We start from the raw sequence: 17,476 nt of genomic DNA, 5'->3' as shown, positions 1-17,476 counted from the left end.
CGACCAAAATACAGAACACGTCACTTCCAACATTAAATCTCCATGGCAACATCGCAACCAACGTCACATCTGTAACTCCACAGCTGTCGAACGTCAACACGAATCACTACTCATGTCACGTGTTTATCCTGGGCGGTTCTTAAACTCTCCGTTACATGACCGTGGTCATTTTTTCTTGGTGCAGAGCATAAATCATCCGTGGTATGTGACGGTCCAAACACAACGAGCATCAATTTAATCTGCACGAGGTAAAGCAAAAAGAAAGGAAATATTTCCGAAGATTTGTTTCCAGAGGACTCTTGCTCGCGGTAGCAAAGAGAGCGCACGAACAGTGGGTTTGCGTAGTTTCTAGCAAAGCTAGCTCACAGACCGTCCTGCATTCCTGTCTCTGGGTTGTGTGCATGCTGTTGTGATTCGCATTGGCAAACAACCGAATAAAAAATATGAAACAACATAACCGCAAACAACCCTTGTTCCTGGCGTTCATCACGTTTTTAGGTGAGTATAGATGCTAGATGGGCACAATAAATACAATGAATCTAACGCGAATACACCAGAATTCGGTCCTCTAACCTATTTTAACCTCGTTTGCTGGTTTGTGTAAACGTGTAAAGCTGGTTCTTCGTTTGCCCTTTGACTTGCATTGCCCTATGTTACAGGTCGATGCGGGTCCAGACTGAATTGTTTGTCTTGCTTAGTGGCTGTCGTGCATGACAAAGTAAAGCGGTGCATGTGCGCTTTTGTGGCAATGGGCCCCTCACGTGATTCCAAAAGTGCTGTGACAGTGATAAAAAAAAAAAAAAAACTGGATTCATTATGACCTGTATCATTATTGATGTCACTGCACTCGGTTGTTTTGTATATTACATTCTATGCTTGTTTCTTGGCAAGTAACCGATTTAGTGCTTTGGGCAATAAGCTGGTAGTCATGTGCTGTAGAAGGACATGCTATTAGATCGCAGTAACATGTGTACAGCCTGTCCTTTGTAATCTTCTCTTTGTGGGACAAACTGGGCCTAAATGTAATAAATGGGTACAGGCAACTAAGATCATGTCAAGATATTGTGGAAATTGATAGACAAATAGACAGAGGTAATAAGTGAGACAGAAAAAGGAAAATGATCGATACAGACGAACCAATGATTTATCGGGGACATTTTACAGACCAATAATAACTATAAATGAGTTATTTTTCTTCGGGAGTAGGTCAGCTTTAATATTGCAGCTTGTGGCTTCTATCAATGTAATTGTCCATTTCCAATCCCCCCTATTTTTTTGTTAAGTGTAGGCTAAATTATATTATTTTTTTATTAAGTATATTTTATTAATTTATTATTCTCCCTACCACCCCTCCCCTAATTGGAGTAAACTAATGGCCAACAATACTTAGGCTTCTACTTCCAGCTGATACATACTGTACACATTTTACTGACAGTGTATTTTACACTATTTTTTGTTTTTTTAGTTGCCCTCAACCCCTCCCATCTATATCTGAAAACCATCCAGCTTTGATTTCTAGTGGCCATATATTTTTCTAACTGTTTCACAAAAGTTCTAAATCTTTCTATGCTCATAGTTTCTACATATTTTAAATTAAAGATGAACATTTTGTTAAGAGCTATTTCATTGATTGATTGATTATGGCTTGAAGTCGAACAGCAGAAATATTTGCAGCGTTAACTCCAGGTAAATGTTGCAATTCTTCAGCCATTCATGAATGTGCATCCATAAACGAGCTACATAAGGGCAGGACCAAAACAAGTGATCTAATGCAAGCTGTATGGTGCAGCGGTCTCTTTTTTGGGGGGCTTAAATTAAACGGGTATACTTTAATCACACTTTTCTTTAATTAGTTTTGGTCTTTAATGCAGGGCCGACAGACAAGTTCCTTACCTTCTACCCCTTCCACTTGCCGCCTCCGTTTTTGCGGTAATGCTGCAATTTTGGATAGAGCAGACATTTCCATATATTTCTGTTAACCGCATGTGACAACTCCACCAGTTCTATTTATTACAGAATTTAAAGATGTCTTTTATTATATATTTTGTTTTTATTATCAATTAGTTTGTTTAATATTTATTGTAATATTTGTTTTCTTTTCTGGTGGATTATACTAAAATTGCAATCAGCTTGTTTTAAATATAGCAATATTTTTATTTATTTAATTTAAGTAACCGAAAGTGAGATGTAAACAACAATGAAGGGAAAAAGGCCATTCTTACAAATCTGCTAGAGAACCAGTTCAGATTTAAGTATAGCTTTTGTATGACTGAAGTCTTAAGTAAGCGGTCCAATGCTTTAATATTTTCTGCCCTCCAAATCCATATTCATTACATAAATAGGCCTGTTCAATTTTCTGGCTTGGCATTCCAAATAAAGTGGAATATCTTTATTCATTTTTTACATTTTAACCTAAAGTTTCCTCCTCTATTCCTACAAAAGCGAGGTAGTGGTGAGTGTTCACTAGTATTTTCCTCTGCACAGGGAGATAGATGGACGTTGGCCAAAGAGAATGTGAGCGATGACATCAGCAAGGATGTAGCCTTGGAAGCCACATGAAGCTAATAGTGATGAATGTGACCGTATTGTAGATTTTTATATTTTTTTATTATTATTATTATTATTATTATTATTATTTTTCAAATGAACCAAGTAGAACAGAGATGCTTCATCATTCCAATGGTTCTTAAAAAAAACACTTGTGAGTCAAGGGTTTCACATTTTGGGGAATATTCAGAGGTGGAAACTTTGTGGGAATTAACAGGAATATATGCATATGAATAGAATTTAAAATGTAATGTTTTTTGTATAGGATATATTTACCATATATGGAGACAATATCATGTGGCGACAGAAACATGAACCTTTTACCTTGTCATAAGTAAACAATTTCAAATGATTTAAATCCTTCCAATAGAAATAAAAAACATTTAGTTATGAATTTAATTTTAATTGAGTTGACTCTTCACATGATTTCTCTGAACAAAAGATAAGGAATATTGAATGATCCATCGCATCTCCCAAAAACATTTAACATACATCTGTAAATGAAAATAAAGCTTTGGTTGTCTTCCTCAGGCTTCTCCCTGGACTTCCTCAATGTCCACCTCTTGAACATCAGACTCTGGGGTCTCATCTTCATTGTCACTTTCCAACCTTGAGGATGGATTGTTGTCAGGCTCAAAAAGCCTCAAGTTTGCCCGGATGGCCACCAATTTTTCAACCCTTGTGTTGGTCAGCCTGTTGCGTGCTTTGGTGTGTGTTCCCAAACAAGGACCAGTTGTGCTCTGAAGCGGCTGATGTTGGTGGGATTTGGAGGATGATGGAGGCAACAGGGGAAAGATCCACAAAGTCCCTTCCACCAGGTGACTGATGAGATGTTGGCGTGACTGCCATATTGCATCTTCATCCCAAAGCCCTTGCTTGGAAGTGTACTTCGCCAGACTGCCAAGAACCTTGCCCTCATCCAGGCCAAGGTGGCGAGACACGGTAGTGATGACACCATAGGCCTAGTTGATCTCTGCAACAGAAAGGATGCTCTTGCTAGGTCCAACATGTCTGCTGTGGCGTGTTCAGGCAGAAGTCTTCACGCTTTTTGATGTGTTTCAGAACTGCAGTTTCCTCTGCTTGGAGCAACAGTGAAGTGGGCAGGGCAGTATGGATTTATTCTCTTACATCTGCAAGCAGAGTCTGAACATCAGACAGGATGGCATTGTCTCCCTCAATCGCTGCAATGGCCACTGCTATAGGTTTCAGGCTGCTTACCACTCTCTCCCAAAATACATCATCCAGAAGGATCCTCTTGATGGAGCTGTCCATATCGGCAGACTGCGATATGGCCATTTCTTGGAGACTCCTTCTCCTTCCCCACCCAAAAGGGGGGTTGCTGGGCAACATCAATGTGGTGCTCTTATTCTTCTCACTTTGCTTGGTGAGGTAGATTGCTGGAATAACTTGACCCTTCACATACCTAACCATTCCCTTGGCTGTCTTGTAGATTGTATCCATTGTTTTCAGTGCCATGATGTCCTTTAGGAGCACCTTCAATGCAGGAGCAGCAGAGCCAATGGGAGTGATGTGAGGGTAGGACTCCTCCAAGCAGCCTTCATGTTCGCAGCATTGTCTGTCACCAGTGCAAATACCTTCTGTGGTCCTAAAGCTCATCTGCAATGTAGAGACCAGTGTGTCTGTTGTCCCTTCTCTGTGCTCTTGTAGAATACTGGTTGAGGTGTGGCGATTATGTAGTTAATTATTCCTTGCCCAAGAACATTCGGCCACCCATCAGAGATGATTGCAATAAAGTTTGCTTTCTCTGATTTGCTTGACCTCACTTGAACTCTGCATCCAGCAAATTACTAGATAAAGCATGTCTGTTTGGAGGGGTGTATGGAGGGGTCTCTTCCAATACACATTGCCTGTGAGCATCGGGTGAATCAGTTGCATACACAGCTCGAGCAAGACCAGCATTTCTCAGCATTTCTCTGACTACGTTCCTCCATTGAGTCAACTTCTGATTCCAGGAGGACCACGAGCTGTTGCTATCAATAAGGTGTCTGATTCCTAATTTTCACCTTGAATAGAAGTAGAGGGACTTTTGTCAGGTTGCTTGTTGTGAGCATTGAGGAAACTTTATGCCCTTGGCCAGATGATTTTGCATCTTTGTTGCATTCTTCACAAATGATTTGGCACAGTATTTGCAAATGTACACAGCGTTACCTTCTACATTAGCTGCAGTGAAATGTCTCCACACATCAGATCGTGCCCGTGTCATTTTCCTGTAAAGATTATTCACCCCACCCAGTATTGTAATCAAAACTTACCAGAAGGCATGTAGTCCTTGGCTCAGACAGTGTAGTAGTATGGGCTCAATAGAATCTCATTAGTGTGCAAGATCTGGAGAATCAGCTGATGGAAGAATGCATGCAGAGGGTTCCAATTGCATTGAATTGGGGATAGTGTTACTAAAATATGCCACAAGAACTAGAATCCCTGTTAAGCCAACTTAAAAATAAATAAAAAAATGAATTTAAGCAAAATTCCCAGGCTTAACTTCAATGGAAATTTACTGTAAAGCCTAGGTGTGACGCACTAAAGCGCTTGGAATTTGTTACCACCCAGTTTTGTTACCACCCAGTTTTAAGCCAACCCATTAAAGGAATTAGCCACAATATTACCTCAAGGTTACTGACCTACTCAATGGGTGCATCTCAAGTGTCTCACTTCATCTCCTCATATCTGATAACACATGATAGGTGAAAGCAACATTATGCGTTGAATGCCTGCAGAGGTTGCTTGTCTAGTTCTTTCACATCTATACAGATAGAGGAGAACACTCAAGACTATTGAGATGTACCCTGTGAGACCTAACCACCAGCTAGCTAAGGATCGGACCGAGCTGTATCTTTTTTTCTATCCATGCATGTACTCTGATTCTAGACTGGCATTGGCTGTTTGACTTTATTGACTTATTGTTACATTACAGCGGTCACGTTGCATCAGAGCTTTGCTGCCACTGACGTCCCGCCCACTGCTGCTGCCCCTCAAACCACGGCTCCGCCACCTGCGCCCCCAGCCCGGCCTGAGAGGGGCAACTACACTGTAACCAACGGCAATGGGACCGTCTGTCTGATGGCCCGCATGGGACTGCAGCTCAACATCCGCTTCAGCTCTGCCTCTCTCAATAATGTACACACGCGGACACAGACTTGCACATACTTGCAGCCCAGGCACTCTCTCGCACCCTCACACTAACTTGTGTCTTGTCCTGTGTGTGCAGACTGTGCAAGACGTGTTGAACCTCCAGCCCAACGTGACTAAGAGCTCAGGGTCATGTGACTCAGACAGTGCCACCCTGCTGCTGATGGCTGAGGAGAAAACCAACCTCACCTTCGTTTTCTCCCTGGTCAGAGCGCTCTACCTTTTTTTTAGCTTCTCTTTACTTTGTTTCTCATCTTTGGCTGTACCATTCACCTCTTACCAGACACAGACACACACTCACTAACACGTGAACACACACACAGAGCGAGGCGGTGTAAACCCACAGAATAGATATGGCCTGGCGTTACCAGCAGGAATGTCGTGTGTAGGAGGAATGGAGGTGATGGATGGCAGACCACTGATCTCTACATGACCTGATTAACCTGCACACACACTTTAACATAGGAATACACACATACTGAAACAACACGCAAATATCGACACAGGAAAACATTATCTGGGAGATGATTTGTTTACTCTCTCTCATATCAGTCAGTACATGCTTAAGTAAGGTAGTCTTCTGTATCAGTAGTACAAACCTTTCTGCACTAACACCTGACGGCCACAAGATGGAGCCTAATGAACAAGCAGAGAACAGGCACTCTTGTTTTAGTTTGTTCCATCCTGGTTTAAATGGAGTGGGCTTGGCTCTGTAATCCTGTGTATGTGTTTGATGTACATAGCGTGTCTCGTCATTGGTTCTCTTGTGTCTGCAGAATGCCACGTCCAGTAAGTACCACCTGAGTGGAGTTACTCTGTCTGCAGCCTGGCCGGACATGAGTGGTGAGTCTGGATCCATAGTTCACCAATCAATGGATCATCTCTGCAGCATTTAATTTAGTGAATAATACATGATCCATCTATCCTCTTAACCTCCATCTGCAGTTTTTCCCAGTGTTGAACCCTTCTATAATCCTCCCTTTCCCACAATCCATCCCCCCACCTGGTCCTACTGTAACTTCTTGTCCTTATTCCCCCCCCTTCCATCCTTTCCACATCCCTCTTTTCTATTCTGCCTGTTTTCTCTTCCCTTTCTCACCCCACCTATAACCTCGCTGTTGTCTCTCCAGAGCCCTTCTCAGCCAGTAACAGTAGTCTGGACTACCTGCATGGTACCCTGGGGCGTAGTTACATGTGTCGTGAGGAGCAGACTCTGGCTGTGGCTGTGAACTTCTCTCTCAACACCTTCCAGCTGCAGGTGCAGCCCTTCGGCCTAACCGGGGACCAGTTTGGAGCAGGTACTATACTGGGTGTTACTATGGGACTTATTTCAGGAAAGTGGTTATCCAGAGTTCTGAGATTGGAGTAATAGATGGTCACTAATTCAACTCCTGCTTTTTTTCTTTCCATTTTTTCCACCTGTCTCTCACCTGCTCTTTTCTTTCTCTCTCCATTGGGGTCTCTCCTCTCTCAATCTCTCCAGCGGAGGAGTGTCAGCTGGATGAGGATGACATGTTGATCCCCATCATCGTGGGCACTGCGCTGGCCAGTCTGGTCCTCATCGTTCTTGTGGCCTACCTTATTGGCAGGAAGAGGAGCCACGCCGGGTACCAGACTATCTGAGATTACTTCCTGTCAATTGACCCCTCCCCCCCCCCCCTCCCTCCCCCAGATTGACTGAACCTCACTCCGACCCTCAACTGAACTTCCCCAACTCCATTCAGTTGGTCTTACCGTAGAATCCTTGCTGCCACCTCCTCCCCTTTGTACTCACTTACTCCACGTTGGGTCTCCATGGGGTTGATTTGCACTTTCAGAACTGAACTGCTCCTTTGTATGCTGACATTGTAATGACATAACGAAACAGATCGACACAGTCCCTCAACACTGGAGGGGATGGTGTGGTGGCGTGCTCATAACCGTATGCTGAATAATAATCCACACTCTGCGTAGCCTAAGGTATTTTTATCATGCTTACGTTTTACTGGTGTCTGACATGGGAATTCTGAGGGATTGTTTGTTTACAAGCATTGCTGCTGCTGTTTTCAATGGCTTTTTGTGTTTTTGATGGTGGCCATTGTCAGTCACATAATAGGTCAGTTACTCTTGTGTGAAGGGAATATTATGACTAGCTGGCTGCTCCCCTCTCTCAACCAGTGGAAGTTAACTTGTTGCATAATGTTTGCAACATCATTGAATATGGAGTTGATGGAAGTTGCCTCTAACCGCTGGTCCAGGGTCAGATATTTTTGTATCCTGTTTGTTAGGAGCTGAATAATCTGACCTTAGATCTGTGGTTAGGGGCTTCGCTTGGGACCGGAGGTCAGCTGCAGATTGGGAATGGTAGTGTTTGTCAATCCATAGGGGCACATTTTGTTTACTTTGGGTTCCCCTCGGAATGGATTGAGGAACAAGGATGAAGGTAATTTGATGGTAAAGCAGTTGTCTGCAGAGAGAGGGACTCATTAATTTATGGTGATCAAAGTCCACAAACCACCCTATAACCCCTAAATAACTTGGAATCTACACTTTGTCTGATTAATACATTTGCGGGGCTAGAGGTTGTTTCTGGACCAGGCCTCAGATTTTTTTTCAATGATTCTAAGAGGGAATGTGAAACTGAATTGACAGAACGAGCATCACACGCTACACTAGAATGAAGGGGCGTGTGCTCCACTTAGACATTGGTATTACAGCGCACTGTACCATGACTACCATGTTACTACCTAATTGATTATGTGCCAATTTCCCCTTAGCAGTGACTTAAACCTGGTTTTATGAATACTGGTACTACCAATTATAGTAACATTAAGACAGATTTTTGTTGCTACTTTGTTGGTACTTCCAGTGATTATATTACGGGGTGCTCACAAAGGCCGAATACTAGTTTAAAATGTAACTGGACATTTAAGTGAATAGTTCTAGGTTGTTTTCTCAAGTTAGGATTCAGGCTATTATAGTTAGAACAATTTAAGGGAGTTGGAGTTACTGTCCATAGTACAACACCATTTTAGAGAGGAATACTACATCTTAAGTGCCCGTGCCAAATGGAATCTGTGCCTCTCCACTTACAAGAAGGATGGGATCTATGCCAATGTTATAGTTTCAAATTACACCCTATTCCCCATGTAGTGCACATCTTCATTGTCATTGGGGACATACCCTTTCTATCTACACAGCATGTGACCTTGTCAGGGACATTCCCTTTGTTGATTTGCCTGGCCTATTGAATGATCATAGATGATGCATTGTTTGTAGTGAAACGGGGAAGTGAAAAGGATGTGAACTTTCACTCCACCCCTCATTTAGAATTGTTAATATCCATATGTAGTGATTCAGGGCTGGATTCAATCAGTATCAGAGCGAGATGTTCCCGCATTAACGTAAGCGCTACATGTCAACTCAATCAGCAATTACCTGAATTTTAACGCGGATGTTCCGCGATACAGATTGGATCCGGCCCTTTAAGGTTTAAAAGAGAATGTTTTAATTGTTTTCTAAAAGCGGAGCAAATAAAATAAGAGGTGAGGAATGAGCTCTATGTACAGTTTGTCTTGGTGTTTGACAGAACCCTCGGTTCTATTGGAACACAAATCGCTAAGCTTGGAGAACAAAGCAATACGTTTTGCTTAAATGTAATCGACAGTAATCAACTTCCAATTGAAGGTTACAGTGAGAGAGCAGCCCTTTGTTGAAAATAGTCAACTTTGGTCCAATTACACCAGTCAAATTCCAACTTGAGGTATGATTGCACATGCAATCTTGCATTGACTCAATGTATGAACTTATGCACAGTTCAAGTTATGATTCAGGCCTAAGTGTGCACTTGCTCACTCTCCCTCATGGATTTTAAAGCATTGGTATGGTGTAGAGTTATCACATTTTCCTCCCCAGGCGATTCCTGGGTTGAACTGGACTATGGTACCCTTTGGGGGAACCCTTCTCCACTGTCAAACCACAACTTATCATTCCCATGATCCTACCACAGGAAAAGTGCAAGATTACAGTTTAATGCTTTTTACAATACAAATAATATTTGACTAGATGGGGGTACTACAATCACGCAGCTCAATTCAGCATCTATGAAGAGTGATTGCCATGTCATCATATGTGGTTCCTGGTTATTTCTCCAAATGTGAAATCTGATCATCTGTAGCTCAACTACAATGAAGATGACCTGATAACCACAAGAAGTTATTAGTGGTGGAGGAGATGTCAAGGGCGGAGTCTGGACATCTCAGTCAATATGTGTTCTCTGCATGTCTCCCTTAGCTTAGTGATGGTTGCCATGGAGAGACTTCCTGGTTCCCTGAAGATTTCCTGTCAATATCAAGAAAAGGAGAAAGGCCAGAGTTCACCGGTGAAGTTGTCAATAGATGCTGATCTAAAGTCTCTCGCATTTCCTTACTCATGGTTAAAGATGCACTTCAGCTATTTGACCTTTTCCTGTTAAATTATATCCCAAGTATAAATCGTAATGTACACAGACTTAAGGGTAAAACATTTTCTGGAGCAAGTGTTTTTTAGACTAGTGGTTCCCTGGGAATGCACAAGGTGCAATTTCAAAATTGGATAGTGCATCATCAGTTTCCCTCGTCATGTCAGTCATTGCATACCTTAGAGAGCTATGTATAACTCTTCAGAAATGTCCAGATCGACTAGCCCATCTCAGCTAACATTTGAGCTAGGTTTTTTAGCCCATAGATTGTAGTGGGACGGGAACAGTTTGTGTCAGGAACAGTGCTTGTGCCCATAGAAAGACGTGGCGGGCACGAGATGTTCCCCAATTCTGGAAGGGGGCCCGAGTGAAAATGTTTGAGAACCCCTGTTTTAGACCAACTTCAAGAGTTGGCTATTCAAGGAGTTGGTCTGATGCATTAACTCCTCCCCCTTGCTCGTGGGAACAATAGACAAGCAATACAGGTCGAAAGAGGAAAGGCTCACCCCCCCCCCACACTTATGCAATGTCATACCTGGACCCCCTATTGAGATGTGCCTTTTGTTAAAGGTCCAGTGCAGTCAAAAAAATTGATTTTTCCTGTGTTTTATTTATACATTTCCACATTATGAGGTTGGAATAATACTGAGGAATTGTGAAACTTATAAATGCCCTTTTCATGCAAGAGCTGTTTGAACAGACTGCCTGAAAGTTTAGCCTGTTTTGGTGGGATGGCATTTTGGCATGCCTGGTGACATCACCAGGTGGTAAATTAGTTAACAGACCAATAAGAAAGAGTTACAAACCTCTCTGCCAATAACAGCTAGCTTTAAGTTTTCCTCTCCCAGATAGTCCTAGCAAAATTATTGTTTGAGAAGTTAGTCTTCGCTAAGAAGCTTTTTGACCACGTTAATTGAAAACAATCACAGTAGGGTACCTAATTGTCACCCGGCTGCATTTGACATTAAGGTTAGGAACAGACCCTAGACCTTTGCCTAAGGTTACCTCTCTTCTGGAGTAGCTTACCTGCATGAAGGTGTGGCAGTCGTATGTGAAGGCTCCCTGGGTGATCAGTTTGAAGCGCTCACACACCTCGACCATGGAGCGGGCCTGCAGGATCTCAGCCTGGTGGTGGAGGATCAGAGTCAGGGCCACGCGGAACAGTATCTTAGAGCCCTCGTAAAACAGGCAGTCCCAGATCCGTAAAACTGTCTAAGAGAAGAAAAAAGACATGAGAATAATTATCATACAGAGGGTGACGATAGACCCAGACTTTACCAAAACATCCACACACTACTCCAATCCCATTCACCTCTACAGGCAGGACATCGATGTAGAGGCAGATGAACCATCGGGAGACCACCAGGGTCCACATGACGTTGTGTTGGGCCATGGCCTGCCACACAGCCGGGGCTTTGACCCTCACCAGCTCGCCCAACACCTCCTGGTCCGTCTTCAACCCCAGCATGGCCGGGCTGTAGTAGTCTACAACAAGAACGTGTCAGGTTAATTCAGTCCAGTGTTTGACAAGAGGTTGTGTGTGTGTACATAGATGGCATATATCCTGAAACCTGAGATGCATCCTGTGTTTGCTCATGTCGTAATGAGAGCTCGACATACCAACAACACAGTCTTACCACAAGCCTCGTGACCATGGCGCTATTCCACATTAGCAGCTCCCAAAATACACAGAAGGGAAAACCTTCAAACAAACAAGTGGGTCTACTACCATGACTATGCAAACCTCACCACGCGTATCCTCTCACACAACCAGACAGACACAACAGGAGCGTGTGGGACTAACCAGAGAGTATTCTTCCCAACAAAGAGTCCATGAGCCAGAAGGACTTTTCTTCATCCTTAGTGATGATGATGAGGTAGCCTGCAATGAAGTTCATACCCTAGAGTAGAGAAAAACAATAACTCCCTTCACACACACACACACACTAACAGAAACTTGTGCACACATGGTGTGTACCCACAATGCACACACTTTAGAGGACAGGTGAGGTATAGGCAGTTATTACAGCCACAGGGGACAGAACAGGTACACATGGAAGAGGCGACAGTGGACGTATTGTACACACGTTAGGTAAACAAAGGTAAGCAAGACTGACACAGGAGACCAGTGAGATCCATCCAACAGATGATTTATAGTATCTATAAATAAATATAAGGCTCAGTACCTGGCAGTATCCCACAGCCTGGTTGTGGTGTCCATACGCCAGCAGCACGTTGTACAGGGCCTTCTGCAGACAGGGCTCTGAGCTGTTCCGGAACTGCACGTTGTCAGGGAACGTTCTGTGCATGTCTGGCGAGACAGGGCACTCCGCCATCAGCCAATCATAGTAACGGAACAATCAGGGTCTTGTTCATTAGACAGCCATTCTGTTTTCTGTTGCAAGATGCTATAGAGCGATTACACGCCAGCAGGAGCAGAAAATATCTTCGGTATCTCAGATTGTTCTGGAAATTCTCACATAGAAACTCCATTGGGAAGAAGGATGTTTGAAATGCTTTTTACATTTATCACATTTTTTAGATCATAATAAAAGTGGCCATTTTGGGCCCTTTTTAACCTATACATGTCTCCTGTAAGACCCTATGATCTGTATTTGATATAGACATCTTGGTGTCATTATACTCCTTATAATGTGCTCTGAAATATGGAGTAGGTCTTGATTCAGAAATGTAAATTTACACATTAAACTAATATCTCAAAACTACAATTTTTGATTTTGTTCATTTTAAGACAGATTGTTTGGAACAATATACTCTACAAGTACATCACAATTCCAGAGTGGGCTCTGCTAATTCTGAAGGTATAATACATTTTATGAGCGCCACCAACACAGTGAATGGGAAAATGGACTCAAAGGGAACTCCATTTGCTGGTGACTGAAATTGCAATCCTAAAGGAGGGTTGTGACCTTTGTTAATGACCTATAATGTCAATTGCAATGAATAAAATAGGGAATATCATTAAAAGTACCATGTTGAATAAATGTGAAAATGTGTATTTCATAATGAAGACATACTCCATATTTGGGAGCACACTATAAAGGAGTATAAATGCCTGTATCATTTATGGTTCACAGAACATAGGGTCTTATAGGAGGAGTGTATAGGTCTAAAAAAGGGCCTAAAATGGCCCAATTTCATCATGAAATGTGTGATGCAAATGTAAAAAGCATGGTAAACATCCTTCCTAGAAAACAGAAAGGAAAACGCAGCACACTGCTGCTCATGCTTTCTACCAATGAAGTTCCTATTTAACAATTGCCAGAACAATCTGAGATTCCAAAAATATTTTCCTTCCCTGCTGGCGTGGAACTGCCCATAAAACATTTTATATTGCTTCCAGTACCTATCCTGACGGTCTCCTCCAGCTTGGCATCGTGCTGCTGCTCGGTACCCAGCAGAGAGTGGTAGTACCCTGGGTTCTTTTCCAGCTGCTCCTGGGCCCCGCTGGCTGCCATCCAGATCTGGGCTCGGTGCTCGTTGGGCACACCCTTACGCACGTACCGCTTCACTAAGAGAACCGAAACCATGACTACAGTCAAAACTCAGAATGCAAATATAGAATGAAAATTCTTATTCAATATATGTATGTGTTGTGTGTTTATTCCCCTGTCTGTGTGTGTGTGTGTATATATATATATATATATATATATATATATATATATATATATATATATATATATATATATATATACATATACACACACACACACACACACACACACAGATATATATATATATATATATATATATATATACACACAGTGCCTTGCGAAAGTATTCGGCCCCCTTCAACTTTGCGACCTTTTGCCACATTTCAGGCTTCAAACATAAAGATATAAAACTGTATTTTTTTGTGAAGAATCAACAACAAGTGGGACACAATCATGAAGTGGAACGACATTTATTGGATATTTCAAACTTTTTTAACCATTCAAAAACTGAAAAATTGGGCGTGCAAAATTATTCAGCCCCTTTACTTTCAGTGCAGCAAACTCTCTCCAGAAGTTCAGTGAGGATCTCTGAATGATCCAATGTTGACGTAAATGACTAATGATGATAAATACAATCCACCTGTGTGTAATCAAGTCTCCGTATAAATGCACCTGCACTGTGATAGTCTCAGAGGTCCGTTAAAAGCGCAGAGAGCATCATGAAGAACCAGGAACACACCAGGCAGGTCCGAGATACTGATACTGTACAAAAAGATTTCCCAAGCTTTAAACATCCCAAGGAGCACTGTGCAAGCGATAATATTGAAATGGAAGGAGTATCAGACCACCGCAAATCTACCAAGACCTGGCCGTCCCTCTACACTTTCAGCTCATACAAGGAGAAGACTGATCAGAGATGCAGCCAAGAGGCCCATGATCACTCTGGATGAACTGCAGAGATCTACAGCTGAGGTGGGAGACTCTGTCCATAGGACAACAATCAGTCGTATATTGCACAAATCTGGCCTTTATGGAAGAGTGGCAAGAAGAAAGCCATTTCTTAAAGATATCCATAAAAAGTTTGCCACAAGCCACCTGGGAGACACACCAAACATGTGGAAGAAGGTGCTCTGGTCAGATGAAACCAAAATTGAACTTTTTGGCAACAATGCAAAACGTTATGTTTGGCGTAAAAGCAACACAGCTGAACACACCATCCCCACTGTCAAACATGGGGGTGGCAGCACAATGGTTTGGGCCTGCTTTTCTTCAGCAGGGACAGGGAAGATGGTTAAAATTGATGGGAAGATGGATGGAGCCAAATACAGGACCATTCTGGAAGAAAACCTGATGGAGTCTGCAAAAGACCTGAGACTGGGACGGAGATTTGTCTTCCAACAAGACAATGATCCAAAACATAAAGCAAAATCTACAATGGAATGGTTCAAAAATAAACATATCCAGGTGTTAGAATGGCCAAGTCAAAGTCCAGACATGAATCCAATTGAGAATCTGTGGAAAGAACTGAAAACTGCTGTTCACAAATGCTCTCCATCCAACCTCACTGAGCTCGAGCTGTTTTGCAAGGAGGAATGGGAAAAAATGTCAGTCTCTCGATGTGCAAAACTGATAGAGACATACCTCAAGCGACTTACAGCTGTAATCGCAGCAAAAGGTGGCGCTACAAAGTATTAACTTAAGGGGGCTGAATCATTTTGCACGCCCAATTTTTCAGTTTTTGAATGGTTAAAAAAGTTTGAAATATCCAATAAATGTCGTTCCACTTCATGATTGTGTCCCACTTGTTGTTGATTCTTCACAAAAAAATACAGTTTTATATCTTTATGTTTGAAGCCTGAAATGTGGCAAAAGGTCGCAAAGTTCAAGGGGGCCGAATACTTTCGCAAGGCACTGTGTATATATATATATATATATATATGTGTGTGTGTGTGTGCATCACACCCTTCAGGTTCTTCTCCACGTGGACTTTCCCCTGTAGGAGTTTAGACCACTTCATGGACCTTCTGGTGAGCACGGCTACATACTCAGCCATCATCTTCTCATAGGACTCATAACCCTCAGGCATCTCAAACCCATACGAGTCCACCCTAGAGAGAAAGCAGGGTCAGTCTGAGAATACACACACAGAAAAAAAACTATGGATCTATATGACCCACATTCTAGACCCAGTAGACTGCATTGATCACAGAGGGATGTCAGTGTGGGTTGAACGCCTGGAACTGTTATAGCATAGTGACAGTCAGGTGACATTACATTGGCCAAGCTTTAGCTACAATAACCTGAGCTAGGTGGTTGGGATTACTGTGACAGGTAGCTGGGATCAGATGACATGCTGTTCAATCAACCCGTGTGAAATTACAACCCTAGAGGTTGAAACTGCATATCAAAAACCAAGCCAAAAGGAGGAAGATGAAGACAAGTTCAAACATCCCAAACAGACATAACATGCAATAAAACAAAAAGGTAGAGGTTTCATAATTGTGTACTTAATGGCAATTCAGCTGGTAAATGCAAACTTTGTGACAAACTGTAGACAGCAAAGTAAAAGCCAGATGATAGGCCCTAGACTAAAAGCCCACCTGGTTAATTATTGTCATGCCATGACGTTGTCACCTGATACACAACTTTATGACAGATGCTGTATAACTTTTCATTGCTTGTAATAATCACGGATCATGTCGGAGACAAATAAATGTATGATACTCATCATTGCAACACAAAAATCACACAAGGAAATGTCAAAACTGTTAGGGCCCCTACCTGTCATTCGCATTGGTGCTGTTGTTCAGGTGAAGCTGGGAAGTGATCGAGATGTTACCGCTCGTTTCACTCTCCATAGCTTGTTGCCTACTCCTCCGAATTGTCGGTAAAATGTGAAAACGTGACACCCACTCTCGAACTTAAGTTTCTGATCCACCAACTCCAATAGTTGCAGTCACATCAGAAAGTCAGACTACCATTGCCAGCTGCCAGTCAGCGGGACCAAAAAAAAACGACGGACTTGTAACGACACAGATGCTCAAAGGTTAATCAGGAGCAATCCATGTCACGAAAAAACTTGCAGGTTAATGTGAAATTAAATATCTTGCCATAAAATGTTGAAACAAAAAAACATGGAAAAGTCCATTAATCTACTACCGCTCTTCAGCCCATATATGAATACAATTCCTCTCCCCTATCTCGCCCATGATTAATCAGGAGGCGGGACTTGTTTTGTAAACTTCCCCCACCTCAGGTATATCCATTCGGTAAACTCTACATTCAGCCCACTTGGCTTATAGTCCAATAGCGTGCAACTGCAGGCCGCAAATTCAAATAGTGCTTGTTTCGCTTTCCATCCTCAATGGTCTCCTTGGTTCTATCAAGCCATGGCAGCAACAGATGCCACTTTTGTGCCTTTATGTCAGTGTTGTGTATTTATTTACTCACAAAAGACAAACCTACTTTCCACTCTCCAGTAGCCTAGACTAATGTTCAACAGTTGATCAACAAAATAAACATTGCATTCTGGGTGTATAAGAGTTGTGGTTTCCCCTAATGGTTAAGCTTAGGGTTTGTAAAAGGTAGGCTAAGCAGATCATAGATATGTGCCTAAGAGCAACATTGGGATGGTGATAACATCCATAGCAAATGTAATATGTTGGTTAAACATTACACAAGTAATGATGCCAACAATACAGTATCTGATCATTCCCTCCATCAGTATAGTAACCTGCCATTGGTCCAAATTCTAGTCTTGTCCTACAGTATACAGTAGGTTATATTGGAGTGTTCTGGGACATTTTCAACCTGCATAAGGCCCTTGTGTGATGTGTAAATGAAGCTCAGGTGCTTGTGGAGGAGGAAGACCGTACTAGAGGGCAAC

At 42.3% G+C, this 17,476-nt stretch overlaps 2 protein-coding genes across 2 annotated transcripts; one reads left to right on the top strand and one right to left on the bottom strand.

The window, feature by feature from the left end:
* Nucleotides 1–143: 143 nt before the first annotated feature.
* On the top strand, nt 144–9,232 carry LOC110501332 (lysosome-associated membrane glycoprotein 1). Its single transcript, XM_036958625.1, has 6 exons — nt 144–498; nt 5,483–5,685; nt 5,777–5,902; nt 6,474–6,540; nt 6,828–6,995; nt 7,181–9,232. Exons 1-6 carry the CDS (start codon nt 444–446, stop codon nt 7,318–7,320), a joined length of 759 nt encoding a protein of 252 aa, XP_036814520.1. The 5' UTR covers nt 144–443; the 3' UTR covers nt 7,321–9,232.
* Nucleotides 9,233–9,269: 37 nt separating this feature from the next.
* On the bottom strand, nt 9,270–17,076 carry LOC110501330 (growth hormone-regulated TBC protein 1-A). Its single transcript, XM_021578813.2, has 8 exons — nt 16,372–17,076; nt 15,553–15,698; nt 13,503–13,667; nt 12,322–12,446; nt 11,940–12,036; nt 11,448–11,620; nt 11,162–11,347; nt 9,270–10,017 (listed from the first exon to the last, which is right to left on the bottom strand). The coding sequence occupies exons 1-8, from the start codon at nt 16,446–16,448 to the stop codon at nt 9,913–9,915; spliced, it is 1,074 nt and encodes a 357-aa protein (XP_021434488.2). The 5' UTR covers nt 16,449–17,076; the 3' UTR covers nt 9,270–9,912.
* Nucleotides 17,077–17,476: the final 400 nt, after the last annotated feature.

Source organism: Oncorhynchus mykiss, chromosome 22 (genome assembly GCF_013265735.2).
Source record: "Oncorhynchus mykiss isolate Arlee chromosome 22, USDA_OmykA_1.1, whole genome shotgun sequence".
NCBI lineage: Eukaryota > Metazoa > Chordata > Actinopteri > Salmoniformes > Salmonidae > Oncorhynchus > Oncorhynchus mykiss.
This window is presented reverse-complemented; position numbering and strand designations above follow the sequence as displayed.

What these genes read in the sequence shown, in the direction of transcription:
- LOC110501330 (XM_021578813.2), bottom strand. Translation starts at nt 16,448, where the DNA reads ATGGAGAGTGAAACGAGCGGTAACATCTCGATCACTTCCCAGCTTCAC. An exon ending in GGAGGAGACCGTCAGGATAG is followed by an intron (nt 12,447 to 13,502) that starts GTACTGGAAGCA and finishes CTGTCTCGCCAG; the next exon opens with ACATGCACAGAACGTTCCCT. An exon ending in AGGCTGTGGGATACTGCCAG is followed by an intron (nt 12,037 to 12,321) that starts GTACTGAGCCTT and finishes TCTCTACTCTAG; the next exon opens with GGTATGAACTTCATTGCAGG.
- LOC110501332 (XM_036958625.1), top strand. Translation starts at nt 444, where the DNA reads ATGAAACAACATAACCGCAAACAACCCTTGTTCCTGGCGTTCATCACG. An exon ending in GGCGTTCATCACGTTTTTAG is followed by an intron (nt 499 to 5,482) that starts GTGAGTATAGAT and finishes GTTACATTACAG; the next exon opens with CGGTCACGTTGCATCAGAGC. An exon ending in GCTCTGCCTCTCTCAATAAT is followed by an intron (nt 5,686 to 5,776) that starts GTACACACGCGG and finishes CTGTGTGTGCAG; the next exon opens with ACTGTGCAAGACGTGTTGAA.